General features: G+C 45.0%; 3 protein-coding genes across 4 annotated transcripts in view; 2 read left to right on the forward strand and 1 right to left on the reverse strand.

The window, feature by feature from the left end:
- The window catches only part of si:ch211-246m6.5 (von Willebrand factor D and EGF domain-containing protein), a 22,476-nt gene extending 14,801 nt beyond the window's left edge, over positions 1-7,675 (forward strand). The window contains exons 20-33 of the mRNA XM_035615008.2: positions 423-911; positions 1,154-1,324; positions 1,969-2,360; positions 2,471-2,978; positions 3,148-3,243; positions 3,353-3,448; positions 3,727-3,822; positions 3,996-4,091; positions 4,185-4,280; positions 4,441-4,536; positions 4,889-4,984; positions 5,893-5,988; positions 6,139-6,236; positions 6,917-7,675. Coding sequence (XP_035470901.2) covers positions 423-911; positions 1,154-1,324; positions 1,969-2,360; positions 2,471-2,978; positions 3,148-3,243; positions 3,353-3,448; positions 3,727-3,822; positions 3,996-4,091; positions 4,185-4,280; positions 4,441-4,536; positions 4,889-4,984; positions 5,893-5,988; positions 6,139-6,236; positions 6,917-6,937 — 2,447 coding nt within the window. The 3' untranslated portion in view covers positions 6,938-7,675. The remainder of the gene's footprint in view (positions 1-422; positions 912-1,153; positions 1,325-1,968; positions 2,361-2,470; positions 2,979-3,147; positions 3,244-3,352; positions 3,449-3,726; positions 3,823-3,995; positions 4,092-4,184; positions 4,281-4,440; positions 4,537-4,888; positions 4,985-5,892; positions 5,989-6,138; positions 6,237-6,916) is intronic.
- Positions 7,676-10,300: 2,625 nt separating this feature from the next.
- si:ch211-246m6.4 (transcription factor 15) lies at positions 10,301-13,778 on the forward strand. Of its 2 annotated transcripts, none has more exons than XM_035614807.2 (2): positions 10,301-10,990; positions 11,911-13,778. In XM_035614807.2, the coding sequence occupies exons 1-2, from the start codon at positions 10,307-10,309 to the stop codon at positions 11,935-11,937; spliced, it is 711 nt and encodes a 236-aa protein (XP_035470700.1). In that variant the 5' UTR covers positions 10,301-10,306; the 3' UTR covers positions 11,938-13,778. The 2 variants fall into 2 exon arrangements, with proteins under 2 accessions (XP_035470700.1, XP_035470781.1); XM_035614888.2 differs by having other exon boundaries at positions 11,977-13,778.
- A 2,512-nt stretch (positions 13,779-16,290) lies between these two features.
- On the reverse strand, positions 16,291-21,781 carry bzw1a (basic leucine zipper and W2 domains 1a). Its single transcript, XM_035614676.2, has 12 exons — positions 21,639-21,781; positions 20,223-20,296; positions 19,921-20,097; positions 19,648-19,742; positions 19,471-19,536; positions 18,837-18,972; positions 18,597-18,706; positions 18,272-18,442; positions 17,928-18,074; positions 17,468-17,606; positions 17,196-17,318; positions 16,291-17,012 (listed from the first exon to the last, which is right to left on the reverse strand). Exons 2-12 carry the CDS (start codon positions 20,284-20,286, stop codon positions 16,981-16,983), a joined length of 1,260 nt encoding a protein of 419 aa, XP_035470569.1. The 5' UTR covers positions 20,287-20,296; positions 21,639-21,781; the 3' UTR covers positions 16,291-16,980.
- Between the last annotated feature and the right edge of the window lie 195 nt (positions 21,782-21,976).

Genomic DNA, 21,976 nt, shown 5'->3' on the forward strand with positions numbered 1-21,976 from the left:
ATCAGCTAAATTGCTCGTCGCAGCCACGTTGCTCCACGGGGACCCTTGTGAGGGACACAGTGCTTTCGCTGAATGGAAACCAGATGGCTGATGGTACCTGATACTGCCTGCCTCCCATGATGTCCCTAAATCTTACATGTCCTGAATGTAAAGCGAGCTGTGATGAATGATCCTCTTTTATTATTCTTTCTTCTTTTTCTTCTTCGTCCTCTGTTGAGATCAGAGTTGCTGTCAAACGCATACGAGTCAAGTCTAAATAAATTCAAATTCTGAGTTTTGATTATGCAATAAAAGCACTGAGTGGATTTGCACCATGCTTGGTGGAGGGATGGGACACTTTTGCAATTGAACATTGCAAGATAGGCTCTTTTTCCCAAAAGGCATTACATGGCAATCCAAAATGTGTGTCTTTCTTCACACAGCAGTCGTCAGGCCGGCCACCGTCACTCCCACATCTGCTCCTCGTACGACTGTCTTCAACGCACCAGATGTTTTGCTGGGACCCCCCAAAACTAAGACAGACACTTTCCAGAAGACCTCAAGCGGTAGCTCCCCGCAGACGAGGGCTGAGGCGGCGAAGACAATTCCAAGAATTGACCCAGGGCGATCACAGGCCAAGACCACCACTTGGAGAAAGACTCCAGGAATGATCCTAAATCCGACTCTAAGCAAGCCAGTTACCAGCAAGAGCATCACAGCTATTGCATCAAGTCTCTCCCATACAAAGACAGATGCGTCGAGAGGAAACCAAGGAAGTGACTTCCAGCCTCCCAGGATTAACACAGACGCACTCAAGAACATTTCGGGAATTACATCAGACCAAGTCAAGGCTGATCAGTCCAAAATCAGCAACACTATAGTCAAGACACCCGCTGTAGCCCAACCACCAGGAAATGGCAGATCAGCTTTAGGTAAGCGCAACGTTTCCAACCTTCTCAATGTCAAAGAAATAATCCAAATACTAAAATATACACATCCTCTTTTGCTGTTAATATGGATGGTGGTCAGAGGCATTTTGGGAACAGGAAAATTAGTATTTTCTGCTTAATTTTCATCCAGTGAAAGGAAAACAAAAAGAGGAAAAACGCATGATGCTAGAGATGCAATCAAATGTACAGGGGAGGATTTAGTAACTACAGTTTGTGTCTCCCAGGTTCGGTTCCGTTTCCAGCTGTCAATGTGTCGGCTACGTGTGCCAGCAGGCCCTGCTTTCCCGGGGTCCAGTGCATCAACCGCAGGCCTCCACACGTGGGCTACGCCTGTGGCCGCTGCCCGCCCGGCCTTTACGGCAACGGACGTGTCTGTATGAAGAACGCCAAGGCAGGTATGGGATTCTTTGTGCAGCATTTGATGCAGAATTTTTTTCAGTTTTGTAACCAATTGACCTGCAGCTCCAAAGTCTAATTCGTTACCCCTCAACAATCTAAAGCCTTTGCAAACCCGTAACACACTGGAGATCTATTGACAGTGGTGAGAGCCTGCCTGGTTGTAACAACCACCTCTGGTACTTTTTTGAGTCAGCACTCGGCCGCAAAGCTTCAAAAGAAGATTGCTCAATGCTTTTCTTTCTCACAGAGAGTAAGGAAGTGAGTAACAGCTCAGAAGAGACAATTTCATTCCAACTGCAATCCCCTCGCTGGGTTTGTCTGGAAAGTCACAAAGCTGAACAAAAGTGTTTGTGCAGATGAGTCCTTCAGCCACACACAAATACGTATTGCTCAACTCACTCTTGTTATGAAGAATTACTGAAATCAGTGCCTATAAAAATATTGCTATTAACAGGTCTGTATTCTGACAACATGCTATTATTAAAGCAGATTTCCCTCGACTCCTGCTTTTGACTTTGACCTTCACCTTTTCTTTCTTCACAGAGCTTGACGATTCAATTCATCAACAGTCAAACTTAAATTTTTTTTACAAGCAGGTCTTCATTTGCCGAAGGCACTGACGCCACCTGTCTTTCCACAGCATCCAATCACCTCCCCCAGCAGCAGACAGAGGGCAAGACCAGCCGATCCCCGCACGGAATTGGCAGCAAGGTCTCCCAGCTCCACCTGCCCAACCTGCCCAGCAGACACGGTATCAAACACCTGTCCTCCTTGTCCGTCACCAGACCGCACCAGGAGAAAGCACTGCCGCGCCAGGTTCCTGCAACGGGGAGGGGAGGGGGCACTGGGAGGAGAGAGGCCATGACTGCTTCCAGAGACGTCACAAAAACATCGCTGAGCACCGTCCACGTCAGTGCAAACACCCACGTCGCCCGGCAAAGTGCCAACTCTAGGTCAGACGCTAGGACATTGGCGACAACTAGTACCACCGCCTCCAGAAAGTTCCAAGTCTCCCGTGTGACTGTCTCCCAGGTGAGTAACTATTTCTGCATCCTCTTCATGAACCCATGAGAGCAGCCGTGATTCATAAAGGAAATGTATGCAGAAATTGGCATCTAAAGAACCTTCCCGTCTTCTCCCAGAAGGCTGAAGCCGCACTGACCGGTGCCACACCTTTCAGGGTAACCCCGCCCGCTCCGCATCTCTCCACTCGTGAGGTGACACAGTCCAAACACACAACCAAGCCTCAGCCCAACCACCTGGCGTCCACCCAGGCCAAACTCTGGACCGCCCCTAGACCGGCTCTCCCACTCACGGCGGCCCTCACCGCTCTGTCCTACTCGCTGTCCGAGACGGAGTTCTCCGCAGACGGAGACGAGGCCGAGCCGGGATCCGAAAGCGCAGAGATGCCGCAGGTGGTCCCGGCGTTGACCTTCACAACACCGGGCAAGACGTTCTACGGCGCCCCGTTACAGAGAGCTGCCTCTGTCCAGCCGGGGGTCAGGAGTGGTACAACAATCGACAGACATGCGACGACCTGCGACGACCTGCCGTGCTTTCCTGGCGTCCAGTGTGAACCTGTCGCGCAAGGTGGCTTCAGCTGCGGGAGGTGCCCTGTGGGATACACTGGTGATGGACGAGCTTGTCGAGGTACAACTCCTTGTCTTCAATGCCCCGACAAATGTCTGTTACCTTTTATAAATTTCTTTAGGTTGATCACACTTACACTTACACGGTCTCAATTCAAGTCTTAAATAGATCTTTCAAAAAAACGTACGCAGGCATAACATCTGCACGGCGCCCCCTGTGTGTGCTTAAGCTGTTTGCAGGCATACATGCGGTAGGAACATGGTGTGTGCTGCGCCGAATACGTGCCGCTGCAAGCCAGGCTTCACTGGATATGATTGTCAGACAGGTAAAAAAAAATGTATTATTAGCATCTATGGCCGTATGTATTTAAATGATTCAGGTATTTAATTTTTTGTTTATTTTGTTCAATTTTTTTTATTCCCACACATTTTTAGCAATCTGTGATCCGGAGTGTATGAACGGGGGCGTCTGCCTCGCTCCAGGCGTGTGTCAGTGTCTGAGAGGTTTTCAAGGTGAAACTTGCCAGGAAGGTAAGTCTTGCTTTCCAGTCAAGTTTCTTTAGTCATCAAATACATTCATAAACACGTCTGCATCTTCCAGTGACATTACAAATACGTTTTGGGAAGAGATTCTTCTCCAAAAGTTGAAATCTCATCAAATTAATCATGGTAGAAACTGTATTAACAAACAAGATTGGCCATAACATTTCACAACAATTTAGATATATTTAGTAATCCCGATTGCACATCACTAGGCGGATGAATTAACGACAATAAATTATAAAACAAACCGAAATCCCCCTCTCCAGCTCTGTGTGGCGTACCATGTGAAAACGGAGGCACCTGTGTGGGACCGCAGACTTGTTCCTGTCCTTATGGGTTCGTTGGACCCCGATGTGAGACCAGTGAGTCTACAGCCACTATAATTTCACCTGTATATATATATATACAAATTTATAATGTTATTCATTATGTTTCAATTTGACATTTAAGAATTTATTTTGCCTCATTTCTCATATCAAGTTATTTCCCTTCTATATCATTAGTGTGATGAATATGCTTTTTCTGTTAATTATAGTGGTGTGTAACCGCCACTGTCACAACGGAGGTGAGTGTGCGTCTCCGGATGAGTGCACGTGTCTGCCAGGCTGGACCGGACCATCTTGTGAAACCGGTGAGTGTGTATTATGTGTGTGTGTGTGTGTGTGTGTGTGTGTGTGTGTGTGTGTGTTTTCACCACTAAGTGCTGATCCTCTCTCTCCTCCAGCTCTCTGCTCTCCTGTCTGTCTGAATGGAGGCTCGTGTGTTCGGCCGGAAGTATGCGAGTGTCCCCATGGCTTCTACGGAGCACAGTGTCAGAACGGTAAATCCACAACTTCAGTCTGCCAGTCAAATTCAAGCCGTCAATTTAGACGGGAATACAAGATTAATTCTCAAAATCTGACGTTGTGCTGGGCAAATCCAAATCCCATTTGTTTCCCCGAGTATCTTAGCAAGTTTTTGTTTTCCTCCTCTCCCTCCAGCTGTGTGTACTCCACCCTGTAAAAACGGTGGTGTATGTATGAGGAACAACATCTGCTCCTGTCTACAGGGATACATCGGGAGGCGCTGCGAGAAAAGTATGTTCCCCTCCACCGTCCGCCTCATCATCCCACTCCTCGTTGTTATTGTTTTCTTTCTTCTCTTCGGCACTACTTCCCTCGCCTTCCTCTAATTCAAAATTCATCTTCCTCCTCTTTTTGCTTTGCCATTGCAATGTCCTTCTCTCTCATCCTACACTTTCGCCTGAAAGTTCCTTCATTATTATCCATACAATTAAAAAGAAGTTCTTCACATGCAGATCAGAACAGATGATTCTCTTGAACCAATCTTTCCATAGGAGGAGACCAAACTAAAAACGGCTACTCTGGTTTGATCTTCAACTATTCTCTTATGGCGTCAAATACTTTCTCTCAATCTCCCTCTCTCCAGGTGTGTGTGAGCCCATGTGTATGAACGGCGGCCGGTGTGTGGGTCCAGATGTTTGCGATTGTCCGTCGGGTTGGCGCGGGAGGAGGTGTGATAAACGTAAGTGCAACGATACACGTGTCGGATAAAAAATTCTTCATAATTACAATGATATCAACCACCAGGCCAACGCGGTGAGTGACATGATTGCTGTAGTTGACACCGGATCAATCCTGACTGCCGTGTCTTCCCCCTGTCTCCAATACCACCTCACCACAGTCCTGTCGTCCCAAATCAACACGAAATTTTATACACATATATAATCTTAACGTACATCACTTCCTGAAATGGATTTCATATATATGACCATCATCTCACAGTAAAACTCACCAAGCAGAGGCAGGTGAGGTGACACTGGCCAGCTGGGGTTGGTGAACATCTGAACCCTCCAGGCTCTGCAGACAGAAGCTCCCAACAGAAGCAGCTTCACATATGGGACCCATCAGTTCTGATGTCTGCAGCGTTTCACGCGGCCGACCTTCAGACTTCTCCACGGCTTCCTAAAAGACAGACATCCCAATGTCAGGGAGTTGACCACGGAAAGCCTTCGCTGTATCTGCCAAAGCTCAAATCTGCAGCTTTTATTTTGAAGGTGCGGCGTTAGCCTTGACCTCATCGGTCATCGGTTCCCGTCACTCATCAGGATGGCCTGTCGGAGATCACGAGGCATCTGCAGAGTGTACACGCCTATTTTGACAATGATCTTCACCGTTTTCCGCAACATTTGGTTTAAATGTCTTTTTTTTTTCTGCCATTGTTGCTGCTGTTGTTTTTATTTTCGTTCCGCGGCTGCCTGCCTCACAGTCGACCGAGCCAATGCCTATTGGCACCTCCGACATACATAAACAGCATTTCAGGCCATAACTCGAGCAGACACTGCTAATAATGACACAGAAAGGGAGTGTATCTTGTCGGCCCCTTCTGACCTTTTGTGCAGCTCTGAGGTTTAATTTGTGTTGCCTTTCCAGCCAGTTGTCTGCAGAGGTGTTTGAACGGAGGCGAGTGCGTGGGTCCCAACACCTGCCACTGCGCCCCGGGGTGGCAAGGCATGCTGTGCCAGATCCGTGAGTATATATTATGACAGCACGGCTTGAAATTTCTGTTCCCGTACGAACGCTGACATTGGCCACGCAATTGCTGAGAGTAACATAATTTTATCTCACTGCGTTTACCTTCTGATTTATGTTTTATTTTTTATTTTCATGATTTCTCAGCTCACTGTGAACAAAAATGTCTGTACGGCAGCCGGTGTGTCCAACCGAATGTCTGCGCCTGCCGGAGCGGATACTCGGGCTCTCTCTGCTCCAGGAGGGTAAGAAAGAACCGAAGATATGGGGATTCTCGTGCATTATTTTTGTTTGAAAATACACATTTGCAGTAGTTTCCTAAAGGAATATTTTCACTGCAGTACCTACCCCCCCCACCCCCCCCCCCCCCCCCCCCCCCCCCCCCCCCCCCCCCCCCCCCCCCCCCCCCCCCCCCCCCCCCCCAGCTGGTCTGAGATTCACATATGTAAGTCAGTAGATCGGCACATGAAGAAAACTGGAAACATGTGAAAATGCATCCAATTCCATGGATTGTCCCGTCACAGACGATGACCCCCAGTGTGCGAAAAAGATTCACCCAGCAATTTATCTGCGCAACACTCATTAAGTGTATTTTTCTGTCACAGTGACAGTTTTTAAAACTTACCAACTTGCAATAGGTTGTCCTTTTGCTTCATGTCAGATTCTCTTTACGCATTTCTGTAGAGAAATAGGAAAAAGAGTAAGTTTAAAACCCTCGGATGGCGAAAAATCCTGGGAGTCTGATATCCAGAAGAAATTGAGACTGAGAAAGAGAGGTCAAAACATTGAATCTTTAACATTGGATGTTTTCTTTACCTAATACGTTTTTTGATTTCTGTCCTACTCTATGCTGTTGGGTTTTTTTCTTTTTCTTTTGTCTGCCGTGTGTGTTTCTGTCTGACCTCATATTCTTTTATTGCTTCAGCTCCCTATTGTCCAAGGTTGAGATCCACAGCTGGAGTCCGATTAGCACCCATAAATCCTTCAGGTGATCCCGGAGCCGTCGGCGCAGAGCATCGTCAGAAGAAAAAGTGTCTAAAGTTCTCCCCCACTGGATTACACTGCAAAGTTCAAATTCTGTGCAAACCAAGCAGAACAAAGTCTCACTCCAAAGGTCAGATTCATCTCTGAGTCCAGTACAGGACCTGGCCTTGCTCTTAAACAGGAAGCAGGGGGGCGGGGGGGACAGTCAGACTTTGTGCTTGTTGCACTTACTACTTTTATTTCTTTGTCCTGCATCTCTAGCTACAGCAAGTGGTGCCAGGTAGAAATATGATGAGGTGGAGGGCGATAAATTGTGTATTCCAAGAGTAAACTTCAAATTATCTCACATTATTGCTCACGGTTTCTGCTTCTAGTCTACGTTTTAAGATGGGCTAATAGGACTGGCTCCATCAGCTGATACTTTATTCATCGATAATCATTCTCTCATTTTTAACCTGTAGCCGAGGTCATAAACCCCGCTCGGATACTTTTATTTTTTTTCTCTCTAAGTGCCATCATTGCCAGGTTCTACACTCCAAACCCAACCATCTGTATGCATATTTATTTATTTGGTTGTTTTATACTGTTGCATATTTCTCATTGTATATATCTTAATCGCTGTGTAATCTATGTTATTTCTTATTAAAGCATTGATTATTTGTTGTTTTGTAAGAAAACAAATAAAGATCCTAATAAGGTATTGACGTCTTAAATTCTTTTTTGAAGGTATGGGTGAATGGGCTTGAATTGATATATATGGAGGATGGATTTCTACAACTATTCCAAGGTTTCTCCCAACCTTGGCTGAGGCGAGACGTGAGGAGGCGATCTCGGGCTTGACGTTGTGATGGAGAGATTGTCTGGCTGGCTTGAACAAGAGTTCAGTCTTAAAGGGGCTTAGTTATGTCTCGAGAGACGAGCAGAGAGTCATCTGGTGAGGGGATGCGGGCGTGTAGACCCAAGGAAGTGGCTAATATTGCAAAGGGGCGCCAGAACTGGGGCATCGAAGCCCCCCTGTGGGGAGGCGACGGGACGTGGACGACTGTCCATTAAAATCACGCCCACTGAGACGGGATTAAAGCCAAGAATGTGCTTTGCACCAGATGCGCATATCAGAGGGTGCCGATGGCAGGACGTGCTTGCTCGTACGTCAAAGGCCGCAGATCTCTACAGCGAGATAAGAGCTGCAGCTCCTGGGGGCTTCTGTCACAGCCATTGGAGCCATCACCTTTTAACTAAACCACATGACACGATTTCTGGGAATTTCTGTTTGTATCAGCAGCAGCAGCAGCAGAGAAGCATTTGACTTTGCTGCAGGGGAGAGACAAGTTCGCGGCCAGCGGGTCAAGACAACTGGGGCTGCAAAGGAAATGAGGATTAAAAGATTAATGGTGCCACATTAGCTGCACACCAATTAGGATTCCACTCTGCCCCCTCCTCGACTCTCGCCTCCGCCTGGCTGAAAACTAAAGAGCCATTTGACTTTCTTTCTTTCTTTCTTTCTTTCTTTCTTCCTTTTTTTTTACAACAGATTAGGATGAAGCTGAATGGCTTGTTGGTGCAGCAGCGGCAACACGCATGGCTCTTCTGTCATGTTTGTTTCGATCACTCGTATCCCCGTATGATAACGTGTTCTAGAAAACGTTTTCAGTTATAGAGGACATTTCTGCTAAATACGTTTCTCTGATTCTCTGATTAGACCTCCTGAGGCCGATATAATCCTGCAGGTAGGCGAACTTTGACCTTGAGCACTTACTTAGATATCTTCTGTTTGGGTAAATTCAATATTTTGCGAGGGAAAAACAAACAAACACAAACCTAAAAAGAAATGAGCATTATGGATGTACTGCCCTCTGCTGGCACTAGTACCAATATCAAGAATTTGAAAATGCTCTGCTAGGGCCTAGGTAGGAAATGTTTGTGAAATCCACAGCTCAGTAGAAATTCAAATTATATCCAAATGTATTTACAAGACAACTTCAATAGGTTCAAATCAGTGTCACTCTTCTGCTGTGATTCGAATGTAATCGACAAACCAACATGAAGGTTGTTGTGAGATTCTTTACAGCAGCACACACACACACACACACACACACACACACACACAAGGCATCGTCCGTTCGCAGATATTTATATCCACTCCCAAAGATGGCACTTGGCAAGGTGGAGGAGGAGGAAGGGACGGGGGTGTATGTGTCCATCAGGGTGGGCACGGACAGAAGCGGGACGGGACGGGGCGGGCGGGTACACCTGGACTGTTCACTCAATGGACGCTCAGAGCCACCGGGGCCAAGGCAGCAAAGTTCTCCTCCATCCTGGATGCCAACAGGCAAGACCCAAACAAACAAACACTAGTTATTCGTAACTGGACTGCTGCAACACCACCGAGTTCATCAGCAATGTGCAGTCAACAGATTTCATATCACTGCTGAGAAAGTTTCCAAATGCATAATCAAAACAAAATTAATTTAGAGAAGCTGTGAAAAAAAGATGAGAAAAAAAAGATGGGAAAAAAATTCATAATTTCCCTGCAAGCTGTTTCAGACTATGTCCAGATAATGCCGCACAGCTGGATTTTCTTCCTGACTGCAACTAGAGAACGACAAGTATATCCTGTCAATCCAGTTCACAGATGTAAATAGGTGCGGTGTCCCTAAACCTGAAATTGTAATTGATTTTGTCCACATACTGTAGACACAAGGGCATGAAATAGAAGTTTATTGTCATTTCACTAGTGCCCATGTCCACACAGATGTCTCTGTGGAGCAAAATCTGTACTTGCCCACTGCAAGTGTGTGAACATGTCCACTAAACAATGCAGTGGTGGATGTGCAGGTGCATTATGGAGTAAATAACACACTCGTTCAGGGTTGTTGTTTTTTTTCTGATCCCCATTTTTCCATATTTAATAACAGTTAAATTTGTTACAGGACCTCTGGGTGCATCATCAACATGTAACATTACATTCATAAACACATATGAAAGTAAACACATTTGATCAATCAGCACATGGGGCGTCCACAAAACCATAATATATGCCAAATAAATACACATTTATTGAGATGGAAAGGTCTGCTTGATGAACAAAGTGTATTATAAACAACTATTGTGCATAAAATATGGAACAATACATTTTTAGTCTCAATATTAGTAAAGTCAACACATTTCTTATGAAAATATCATCAGTATCGGCTCCGTGGCGAGACCCAAATCGGTTGTGCTTAATTATGTGTCGTCTGTCCGGACCCCGACAGGTGCCCCCCTCAGGCCCCACCTGTCTCCCCTCTTCTGCTGGCGACCTAGAAAGCAGTCGTCATTCATTACAAATGGTATGCCGATCCACCGGGGGCCGGGCGGCTCAAACCGCCATCGGTCACCGGATCGGCGGCACCTGCTCGGCCCCGGGTGCTATTTTCACCCTCAGGATAAAGCGATGTGCAGCAGCCGCCCGCCGGCACGGCCCCCGCAGCCCCAGTCAGACCCGAGCACAGCCAGGATGAAGTCCACAGGCAGCGAGGGCACCGCGCAGCCCGACGGCTTCACCTCCGACCTAGACGATCTGGACAGCAGCAGCGACAGCTCCGACGGGAAGTCCACCGGCGGCGGGGGTTTGCGCACTGGGGCCCCGCCATGGAGGCGAATGCGGAGACGCAACAGCGGCGGAGATGGAAGAGGAGGCAGCGGCGGCGACGCGCGTCCGTCCGGCATGAGCAAGCAGCGGCAGGCGGCCAACGCGCGGGAGCGGGACCGGACGCACAGCGTGAACACGGCCTTCACCGCGCTGCGCACGCTCATCCCCACGGAGCCCGCCGACAGGAAGCTCTCCAAGATAGAGACGCTGCGCCTGGCCTCCAGCTACATCTCCCACCTGGCCAACGTGCTGCTGCTGGGGGACGACTGTCAGGACGGACAGCCCTGCCTGCGCTACCAGAGCATCCTGCACGGCCCCGCTGCGCTCAGCGCGCCCTCCCTGCGGCCCATCTGCACTTTCTGCCTCGGCAACCAGAGGAAACTGGTAAGTGGACATTTTTAATAGAGCCCGTTGCAGCAGGGTCTGCGCCCCTGAACCGCTTACTGCGTAACTGGACTTTTACGCATGGACCTTTCTGTTCTGTTCTTGCGTAAAAACCCACACATACGTTGCCCAAAGTCTCCACATCCAGTGAGATGGATCTATACTTCTATACGTATGCATCCAATGTGGCTACATCATCGTTAAACTGGAAATAAGGATTTTTAATGATGAGTTTGCATGAGGAGATACGGTTCAAAGACGATTTGGCTTGTGGCACCTGTTCCTCCAGTGATTGACAACACAAAATGAAAACATGCCTTGGTGCATTCAGGACTCTCAAGTAAGCCATGAACTCAGTTGCAGACTGGATCATCTGATCGACCTAAACTCAAGTGTTGTTCTCGAACAAAAAATAAACTGTTTTAGGAGAAAGTTGAGCACACTCCACAACACACAACAATTAATAGATAAATATGGTTATTGGAGTAGAGCAGTAGATTTCTGTGGCAGAACTAAGGCAGACTTGGTTCTTAAGAATGATGAATAATGATGTATGTTTGTTCTATTTGTACAGTTCAGACTTAATGGAATTGGTTCACGGGGCGTCCATAAAAATACAGTATCAATATAAAATAACACTGTTGATTTATCTTTTACTAGAAGTGGTTACTAGAATTGTTTATAGTATGTGGTGACGTGTGTCAGGACACTACAGTTAAAAATAGGGACAAGAAACTGGCACAAGATCAGAAGTAATGTCTCTATTAACTTTTAAATGTTAGGTTATTTTTAACAATTGTTTACTATCACAGCAGCATCAGTACGCCTGATATTTCTTAAATTAGTTTTTTGAGAGCAGAATTTTTGCTGAAACATTGAAAAGCAAATTAAACTGTCCATTTTAACATTGGTGTTTACAGGTGACCTGTCAACGATGCCTTCAGTGAACCGTGTTTTTAAAAAACAAGGTCTCTTTGCTTCCGCAGCTCAGAGAATGAAGGGAAGCACTCGTCGGCAGCTGTGTGAGGCCGAGCGGCAACGTGCGGACGAGGAGACCCCCCACACACACCGTGATGTTGTTTACACGTAGACACGTGGCGTAGAAACGCACCTGTAGGATTTTGTACATATATAAATATGTTTATTTATTTATTTTTTCCATTAGACGAGAAAACCCAAAGACAGAACTGAACACTGAAAAGCACTTTCTGTTCACGCTGGTGTGCTTCTGAAACCTCTTGTGTTTTGCTTGGGCTGTAACCTGAGCCGATGTGTAAAGCTGCACCTGACGGGGAAGGGAGGGGGCTATTTTGGTCCCAGGAATAGCGCTAACCCCCCTCTCTAACCCATGTCCGACTCCTAAAAAAAAGTCACTGTCAGTCACATGAAGGACAGCGAAGATCTGCTACTGCAGCGGTCGCTGTCAGTTGACGGGCGTTAACGCTGCCTTCAAGTGCTCCCTGAAAAATCGCAATTATGCAAGGGGCGCTATAAAGGGGCATCAACTGATCTATCGCCTCTAGTGGCTGGACCTGGAGGAACTCCTGGTTTGTCTCTGCGTGCTAAAACATTATATAGCAACATCTCAGGAAAATGCTACCTCTGCAGCCTGATCGGGCCTGTAAGTATCCTACACAAAGCGGAGCTTTCTACTCCGCAACATTAATCGCACAATTTTAAGATGTTGTTTTTTGTCATTTTAATCCAGTTACATTTAATTGTTAATTTTTAGATGCAACGTAACAGCGAAGTCAGTGGAAAGTGGATGCAAATTAGCCCTGAAGCCAAATGTGGAGATGAGGAAAAACTGTTGGAGTTTCAATACATCACAAATAAATGTGATGGAACTTCTATAGATATTCAAATGACTTTTGATTAACTCAGGGGATGATTTTAATTCCACTAAGGCAGAGTTCATTAAGTCTATTGGTCAGTTAAGAGTTTTTGAGCCTCATCTGACGTGACCCTTTACATTTCTTCGCAAATCAAATAATCACATCCTGCAATGGACAAAGGAAAAAAAGAATTTCATTTTCATATTTGTCTGCACCAGGAAGTTTTGCTTCATGCAAGACATAAGTATTGTTTCTCCTGTGAAGGGCAAACTTCTGATGGCAGCAAACGCTTACGCAGCGACTGGTGCGATGGAGGAAAAGCAGACAGAGATTTGTTCTGATTTAAAGATCATGTGCAAAAGATTATATTTAGGTTTAAAATCTTAACTTCAGAAAACAAAATCAACCCTAATCCACAAATAAGTGATTTGATTCACATTTTTTAGAGATGTGGAATTTTGTCAAAATTTTGTTTGTGAAAAGTTTTGGTTTTTGGCCTGAATTCAAGATGTACTGTGAAGATAAATATATTTGCAGTGTGGCGAAATGTTTACTTTTGCGTTGTTGCACAATTTCTGTATCACTTTAAAAACGCAAAACTTGACGTTTTGTGTGCACATGGAATGTGGAATGTCCGGGCTTATACAAAGTGCATTAGGCTGCCTCTTACATTTATTTGGGGGAAATATAGAAATATAATCTTTTACAATGAACTGGATCCCTTAAAATGAAAATACACAGCAAATATGGATGAAAACTATCAGTGGGAAAATGTTGCACACTACCTCAGACCAGTTTTAAATATGAAGGCCTACCTCTAAATCTAACGTGTAACATGCCTGTATTAAGATATACTTGAATACCTGACAAATGTGTCCTTTGCACATCGCAAATACTGAGAAGCTGTTGAAGAAAAATGAATTTTTGTACAATAAAAGTTTAAAATAATAAAGTGCCTTTGTTTATTGTCCTCAATTGCTCAGATCGGCGTCAACTAACTAGTGGTTCAAAGCTAAATTCAAACAAAAATGTTCATGGTAAAAATAATCCAGATTAAATCTGATTAAAACTTTGATTTCAATTATAACTTTTAATGATAATTACTTTTTCGTTTAATTTATCGCTTCTTTACCATTTTCCTGGCATAAATTGGGTTTGGAATATGTATTACATTATTACTCAATTGAGCCCTTTTCACACTGGCCAAAAAAACAGTTTAAACCCGCTAGCACCAGGAGTTTTCTGCAGTGTGACGTTTAATCGGGTCAAATGACCTATGCGATAGATAATAATATCGGCTTCACCTCCGATCGGCATTGATGTGAACGTCATAGCCGGGTGAACCCGCTAATTTGCTCGATGACGGAGGCAACGAAGGCTCGACTCCTCCGTCGGTAACTGCTGTCACCTCACCAGCTGTAGTAGAGAGACCTCGCATGTAGCTAGCTCGCTTAGCCTAGCTTTGGCTCGTTGGTGGTAACAACTAACACAATCCAGATCATGGATGCACGATCCGATATTAGGATCGGATATCGGCTCCCATATTGACTAATTAGCTGGATCGGATATTGGATAAATGAGGCCCATCCATGAGCCAATCTATTCACTTCAATTCTATGTAAGTGACGCCGCTACAACACGTGTAGGAAAGTAATGTTAGAGTCCAGCCCGATGCCTTCACTGTCTTCCACATGGCGAGGTGACCAGCAGCCAAGCCCATTAGACGGCCCACTGGCCACATCCAGCCCCCAAGGGCCAATTGTCTGACCCCCAAGTCCATGACGATCCGCTGGCTCTGACGCACCCTTCTTAATATGAAACTAAGTGAGCAACATGAGCGATAAGGTGCGCACTGCTCTACATTATTTCAATGTCATCCCACGCTATACGTCGACCTCCGCTTGTGTAGAGAGCGCGTACACGTGAAGACATGCCGCGCGGTGGAGAAAGAAAAAAAAAAAGGATCATATCAGGGTGGTCCTCTGAGTGAAATATCCAAGTCAGATGATTAATAACATGGCCTGCACCAAAAGGTGGCAAAGTGACTGGACTGATGAGATTTGTTTTATTTTACCGGACCATGCCGACGCTGAGTGACAAACTGACAGCTGACGCGCTCTCTGTTTACACGCGTCTCACAAAGTCGCTCGATTGCTCTTCTTGAGGTGAAGGGTTGTACAGATGCTGCTGACAGCTGTATTTGTGGACATTTTGCAGATGGGTTTAAAAATCTGCACTAATGGTATTGATGGCATGCATATCTGTGTGCCTCTTGCTATAGTGTTATTAATAAATGCTTTTTGCTGTTGTGAATATCAGAATATATCCCACACACCGGGGACCTTTTGAACTACTGCTCCCTCATTGTCTTCCTTTATGTTGAGCCCCTATGTGGGTGCTGTAAATTAAAATGCTTCTTGTTTGTTTTTTTTAGTGTTGGTGTATGGAAGAACATTTAAAACTAATTGGGGAACCCTGGTGTACAGTTTATTAATTCAACAGTGGTATTGGATCGGTATCGGTTATCGGCCAATACGCTAAGCCCAGGTGTCGGTATCGGATCGGGACTGAAAAAGCTGGACCGGTGCATCCCTAATCCATATCATCGATGAGGTTTAGAACGGGGCACTTTATTTCAACCCTTCGGCGGACATACACAGCCTCATCAGGCGGTCTCTCATTACACAGTAGCCATAAACTGTCAGTAACATGGATGATGTGCGGAACCCATTCTCATTGTGGCTGCAGCCACGTACACAACAACAGCACGCAAAGCCAAGCTTCTTCTTCTCTCATACACAGTTCAAAACCCATATGGCCACCTGCTTAAAGGGCCAGGCTGGCCTCGGCTCGTAACACTGAGCTGAGTTTGTAAACTTTGAAAGAGTGACAAGTACAAGATATAAGATAACGTTGACCACCGGCTCACTGGCTACCATGCTGTGTTGTTTACTACACTGTTCTTCTTCTTTGTTTTATGGCACGTACCGCTCTCTACCGCCATCTATGGCCACCACCTGTCGATCATCAGACCCTGGTCTGCTCGCAGTGTGAAAGTGGCCAATTGCTGACCCGAGTTTAAAAAACCCTGGTCTACACAGCAATTTGGTGCGAAAGAGATATTACATTTCTTTTGGATAACTGAAAGTAGAAGTTACTTCATGTTTATTTATTTTTTTCAGTTTGAGGCAGCATGATTTTAGTAGTAATAGAATTTGTTGGAAAAATCTGATCCCGACACTTAAAATCTGTTACTAATTCTTCACTCCTAAAGTGTGTTCAATAACTGTCTTATAAGGTGTGATATTACAGTTTCATATAAGCTTTAAGGTTTGACTTGTTATCAAATGTTCCACACTGTATTCAGACATAATCTAGGAAATCTTAGGTCTTGCTTCCCATTTAGGAGTAGTCATGTTTCCAATTTTCTATATTAATACAAAAACTACTTAAAAACACAATAGGAACATTTCAATAATCTTTATTTCATAAAAAAGTCAAATTGGTTTATATCAGATTAAAGAAAGTAGAAAGCAAAAATAATCACTTAGCTGGCGAGGCATGTTACAGGGGCGCGTGTCGTCTGACGGACTGACCAGAGTGACCTCGACACGCGGTACAGGTTTACCCAAAAAGTCAAGGAGGTGGTGAAGTTTATGACCCAACAGGAGCCAAAACATTTTTGGGGCAAAATTAAAAGTAAAAAAGGGAGAATTGGGCAAAACTTTGGCTGAATCGCGTCAACGTTTTTGTCGGCCTCGGAGTCGCGTGGCAAAAAGGCAAACTGGAATTTTATCCAAATTCTAGTTCAGATTCAGACAAGCAGCGGCCACCGAGGTCACGTGGAATGTTTTGTATCCAAATTTCAGAAGGCATTACGACAATAATTCCATGATTATAATAAAGAGGGGAGGATTCATAGTATTCTTCTTCCACCACCAGCCGCGACACCATGTTACTAATAAGGACCGGAGCCCTTTTTGATTTGCTTGAATAACATTTTAACGCTTTTTGAGTGGTGAACGCGTGTATTTGGGGGATAAGTAAGTAACAGGAGGTAGAAGAGAAAGGGGGGGAACGAGACATTCTACTGCTCCTGCTGCTACTTAAAAAGAAAAAAAGGAGGAAAAAAAAGCTCATCTGGCCATGGAGGTTTTAGTCTGCCTCCTCTTCCTCCGATTCAGACTCTGGAGGAAAAAAACAAAAGAAAACAATCAAACCTATTCTAGTGTATACTTGCTAACTGACACGTCGGTGATGACAAACTAATAATAGCTCCACGTGCGCTTTTCCTGCAGTGACAGATCAAAGTATTTGCCGTAATAATATTAAGTGCCCAGTGGCTGGCGGTGTGTGCGTTTGTTTTTTACCTTCCTCGGCGTTCTTCAGCCACTCAACAAATTTTTTCATCTGCTCGAGAAAAACGCTCTTCCCCTTGGCAACGTGGGCTTCGCTGTACCACTTCAGAATGGCCTCTTCACTCAATACGTCCGCTGTGAGGAGAAAAGGTGAGACATGTCAAAGCTGTGAAGGAGGACCGTCAAACACTATACTGAGCATAAGCTCGAAATGCATGAAATATGCATTTGCAATGGGTTTCTTTAAGAAAATCTGATGTTTTGGTCGGAAGGCTGATGCCAACCTTTGTAGAGGAGCACCACGATCTTCTGAAAGGCCTTCATGAAGTGGATGTTGTCGTAACAGTACTCCTGGATCTTCAGCAGCAGACTGAGCTCGGACAGACCCTGGGAGGTGAAGGATTTCAGCAGAGGGCTGTATTGCTGCGGGAGACGAGACACATGAATGAGGAGACCGCAGAGAAAAAAAAAATCACCGCAGTCGATTTACATTGGGATCGAGATTTTGATCACAACAACTGTGCGTTCTTCAGCTTTGTTTTCATTTTGCACACTGAACTTAAACGGCAAATATTCAACTTAGAGCAGCGGGACGGGTTTGTACAGGTTTCTCCACACAGCTCTACATCAGGACACCTGCCAGATTTTGCTCCATTTTCCAAGATGACTTGCTTAGCAATCCGTTTGTCTTACAGTTTTTGCAACAGAGTACTTCCAGGATATGCCTTTAAAGAGGTGTCATACCTTCAAGTGTTTGATGGCTTGTTCACACACCAGCTCTTCCTTCTTGTTCCACTCCACGCAGCTCATCACACTGGTCCAGATGATGCTGATCATGGCCTGCTCGGAGAGGCCGGCCTTTTTCATCTCATCCCTGGTGAAGGCGATTATCTAAACGGTTGGGAAAGCACACACACAGCCGGGTTAGGGCAGCAACGAGGCATTGGCTACCTGGTCTTTTTCTGTCTTTCTTATTTAACCATTTCATAAATACAGACATGGTGCTAAGTTTAACTTCATACTAGCTGCATCAGTCTAGCTGGGGTTGTGACCGTGAGTGGTAAATCTTGACCCTTAACCCCCCTCACCTCCTTCTGGGGATCACCGCGGGCCATCATTTCCTGGAGCTCCTTCTGCAGCTCCTTGCGGGCGCCGATGGATTGCTGGTTCCGGGCGAAGTCAGATAGCTCCTTCAGCCCGGCATCGGTGAAGTACTTAGAAAAATGCTCACAGCTCCGTTTGTTGGCAGGAAAGAGTTCCTGTGGGCCAGAGATTTTTGAAAGTGAATTAAATATAAGGCAAGTGCATCAACCGCCAGTCATCTTTGATGCAAGCAATGGAGCAATTTGCAAAGGGTGCAGGGCCACCATTTTACACAGAGCTGAAGATTCCAGTAGATGACAGATCACTCACCATGAGTCTGTTGTCCATGCCGACTTTGCGGAGACTGCCAGCGACACAGTTGATGTCCTTCTCATTGATCCAAGACTTGAACAGCTTGACAGCGAAGGCTGCAGACACTCCTGAACAGAGAGACGAGAAGTTTGTTTCTGCTGTACTATAACTGAATGTAGGCAGCTCACCTTAAAAACTCAAAACCCCTGCTCACAGGCTAATTTTCCGTGTTTTCTAAAATAAAAAAGGTGTCCTCACCCTCCTTGACGAGGTTCTCGTTGTAGAGGCTGTTCAGGATGGAGGCTGATATGTTGCCATTGGCCAGCAGAATACCAGTCAGCATGGCCAGTTTGTTGCGCTCAGACTCAGTAAAACCCTTCAGAAACAGCAGCAACTACAGGAACCGGGGGGAAAAAATACACATATATACACACACAGGTTTGTTGATTGTGCAAGTTAGAGGTTGACTGATCCTTCAATTGTAATCTGACAGTGTGCAGGTTTAAAATGGCTCAAGTCCCTTCAGGTGTGGCAAAGTTTTCTTCTTTACTTTCCGCGAAGAGATTTTGTCTCGCACCTACAAAAAGATGAACAGGTACTCTACACAAGTTCCCCATTTCCTGCTCACATGCTATGTGTCACATGTCACAGTTCCTCGCCAAATGAAACAAATCGTGAAAACCTCTAAACTACAATTAACTGATGTTACCAACCAACACCTGCAGAATCAGTGTCAAACTGTCACTGGCAACAGTTTGTTCTCCATCTGGATTAAAGTAACTGCACATCAGCATGATGCGCACACACCCCATCTTGGAGACACGTCCGGCTAAAGTAGCAGCTGTTGGGTTTAGTTTTAACATATTGGACCAGAGTGTTCTGAAATGCTCACCTTCTTGATCTCTTCTTCGAAACCCTTCTCCAGGTACTTGTAACGCCTGATCAGCTTGTTAAAGACCTATTTTTGGTGAGAGAGAAAAAAAAAAGAAACAACAATTAACAAAAGACTTATACACACAAATGACCGGTCATTGTAAATTTCTTTGCACAAACAGTAGCTGCTCGTTACCTGAGCGTACGCTTGCATTGTCTCCAGGTCTTCTTGTGCCGTGAAGAGGCAGAATTCAGTGCGGGTCATGTCGTCAGACAGAGTCCCTCCTGGGGCTGTAGGGGAGAAAACAAAAACAGTAAGTAAAGTAAAAGGTCTACATATTTATTACACTTTGAACCTTTTTTCTTACTCACATTGTGGTGCATGAGTAAAACTGCCCCATTATTCAGGGGAGTTAGTCACCTTTAAGATTGACAGAAATCAGTGTGAATAACTTTTTTGACAACTCACCCAGCATTCCGCCAGCCACCAGGATGTCAAAGAGTGTCTCTGCATAGCGGCGGTAGTCAAGCTTGGCGCCAGAGGCATCAAGGAACTTCGCGACCGCTTCCAAGTCCGAGCCAGTTTGATTCAAGCCTTGTACGATACTTTCTTGAAACTGAGTAGGGTCAAACCTCTCCTTTTCATCTGTGGAGGAGAGCGCACATGTTAGAAGAAGAAGAAAAGAAAAAACTCCTGGGACAAAACAAGATTTGTGCAGAGTAAGATATACACAGTAGAAAACAATTAAAGCAGCAATGGTGAATACTGACCTCTTTTCCTCGTTTTGAAACGCTGGCCGGTAAGCGTTGGCTTTTGCTGCTTTTGATTATTCATAAAAGACACTCTGAAAAAAAAACATTTGCATAGAGTTAGTGTTTGCTCGAGTTGTGCAGATTACGCGCCAATATAACAGAACAGTACAAGGTGTTCCTCTTAGTGTGTTTCCAACTGCCTGTGTATGGGGCGTAACTTTGGCGAGCACAGAATCAGTGTCAGAGCCAAATACTGTAAATAGTTATTGCACAACTCCAAAGTTTCACAATAGAGCTGAAAGCATGGTACCTGTAATACCAGGAAGAAGGCCGGTGAGACGAACGAAGAAAAAAAAAACTGTACAAACAGGTACCATCTTATACAGAGAGACATTCTTGTCCTAAAGCCATCTTAAAACCATTACACTTGGTGTAATAATCCTTTAAGGACAATTAATCTGGGCAGTATAGGTTGTGGTGACAAAAGACCCTAATATAAAAAAATGTGTGATTTTACATGTGTCATTGAGCCATTTTTATTTTTAATAAATAACAAACAAAACAATTCACCAGTTGATGTAATCCATAAAATGATGTTAATTGGAGAAATTAAACAGGATAAAAATAATTGATAGATGTTTTACCAACGGCAACATCGCACACCGTACGCAGTTACAAAAAAAATAATGAATCCTCATCAAACAATCCGTCTCTGCCACTGGTGTGAGGTATTTCACCAGCCGACAAGTGGACCACAACAGGATGTGTAACTTTAATAAACAAAGTGAGAGAAAAGCTAACAAAAGACACGAGCAGGAGGCAAAGTGGAGCGGGTGGGATTATCAGTCAGGTGTCGCAAGTTTGATGTTTAATGCGTGTCAACAAGTGTGACCTGCGAGCTGGACGTGTTAAGTGAGATTTATTTGAGGAAAAGAATACACTGCTACACGTTGGCTTCGATGTGAAAAGGGCAGATCTCGTATCGCAGCTGGCTAATTGTAGGTTAGCATCGGCTAACTCCGGGGCCTCGCCATGCGCCGAACGAGCGCTTCGTTAGCCGGGCCGGCTAGCCAGGTAGCTAATCGGGTTTGATAATAAAGTAACTACTCGATTTGCACGCCAGTGACCATTGCGGTGCTCTAATGTGTCCCGAGGCATCACCTGTTGTCGAAATGCCATTACAAGTTTTAGATTTAATATCAAGAAAGCGTACGCGCGCGTGTGTGTTTGTGTGTGCTGTGACGAGGCTAATGCTAAGCTAGCTAGCCGAACCGGAGGAAACCAGCACTCGCCCTCCAGCTGCGTACTTGATTAAAACACTCCTGCGTTAAAAACCCTCACTCTTTAACCACGCGATCGCTCCGCCGCGTGATACGTTGCGGCGTTTACGAGAGGGTTGCGACGGAGGACGGGGGGACACACAAAGGTACTCACCGAAATTAATGCAGATAAAAAACGGTTGTTAACCAGGGGAATCAAAACCAAGTGTCGAGTCTCTAATCGGCCCAAACAAAAAGACCTTTCCGTCGGGACCTCCGTAAACTCCGCCCGCCGCGCATGCGCGATTTAAAGGGGCTTTCCGTTCAGCAAAATAAATAAATAAATAAAGATAACTACATATCTTTTGTATTCTATTCTTGTTTTAATGAGGGATATATATATATATATATATATATATATATATATATATATATATATATACATATATATGTATTAAATCTATTATTTTTTTTGCTCAGAAATGTTAACATTTAAAATAAACTTTATTATAC

The sequence above is a fragment of the Scophthalmus maximus genome, chromosome 1 (genome assembly GCF_022379125.1).
Source record: "Scophthalmus maximus strain ysfricsl-2021 chromosome 1, ASM2237912v1, whole genome shotgun sequence".
NCBI lineage: Eukaryota > Metazoa > Chordata > Actinopteri > Pleuronectiformes > Scophthalmidae > Scophthalmus > Scophthalmus maximus.

Excerpts from the sequence above, each read along its gene's own strand:
- si:ch211-246m6.4 (XM_035614807.2), top strand. The coding sequence starts at position 10,307 with ATGCCGATCCACCGGGGGCCGGGCGGCTCAAACCGCCATCGGTCACCG. Across the intron at positions 10,991-11,910 it reads TCGGCAACCAGAGGAAACTG|GTGACCTGTCAACGATGCCT; the intron begins GTAAGTGGACAT and ends TGGTGTTTACAG.
- bzw1a (XM_035614676.2), bottom strand. The coding sequence starts at position 20,286 with ATGAATAATCAAAAGCAGCAAAAGCCAACGCTTACCGGCCAGCGTTTC. Across the intron at positions 19,537-19,647 it reads CAATGCAAGCGTACGCTCAG|GTCTTTAACAAGCTGATCAG; the intron begins GTAACGAGCAGC and ends CACCAAAAATAG. Across the intron at positions 17,013-17,195 it reads GCTGAAGAACGCCGAGGAAG|AGTCTGAATCGGAGGAAGAG; the intron begins GTAAAAAACAAA and ends TTTTTCCTCCAG.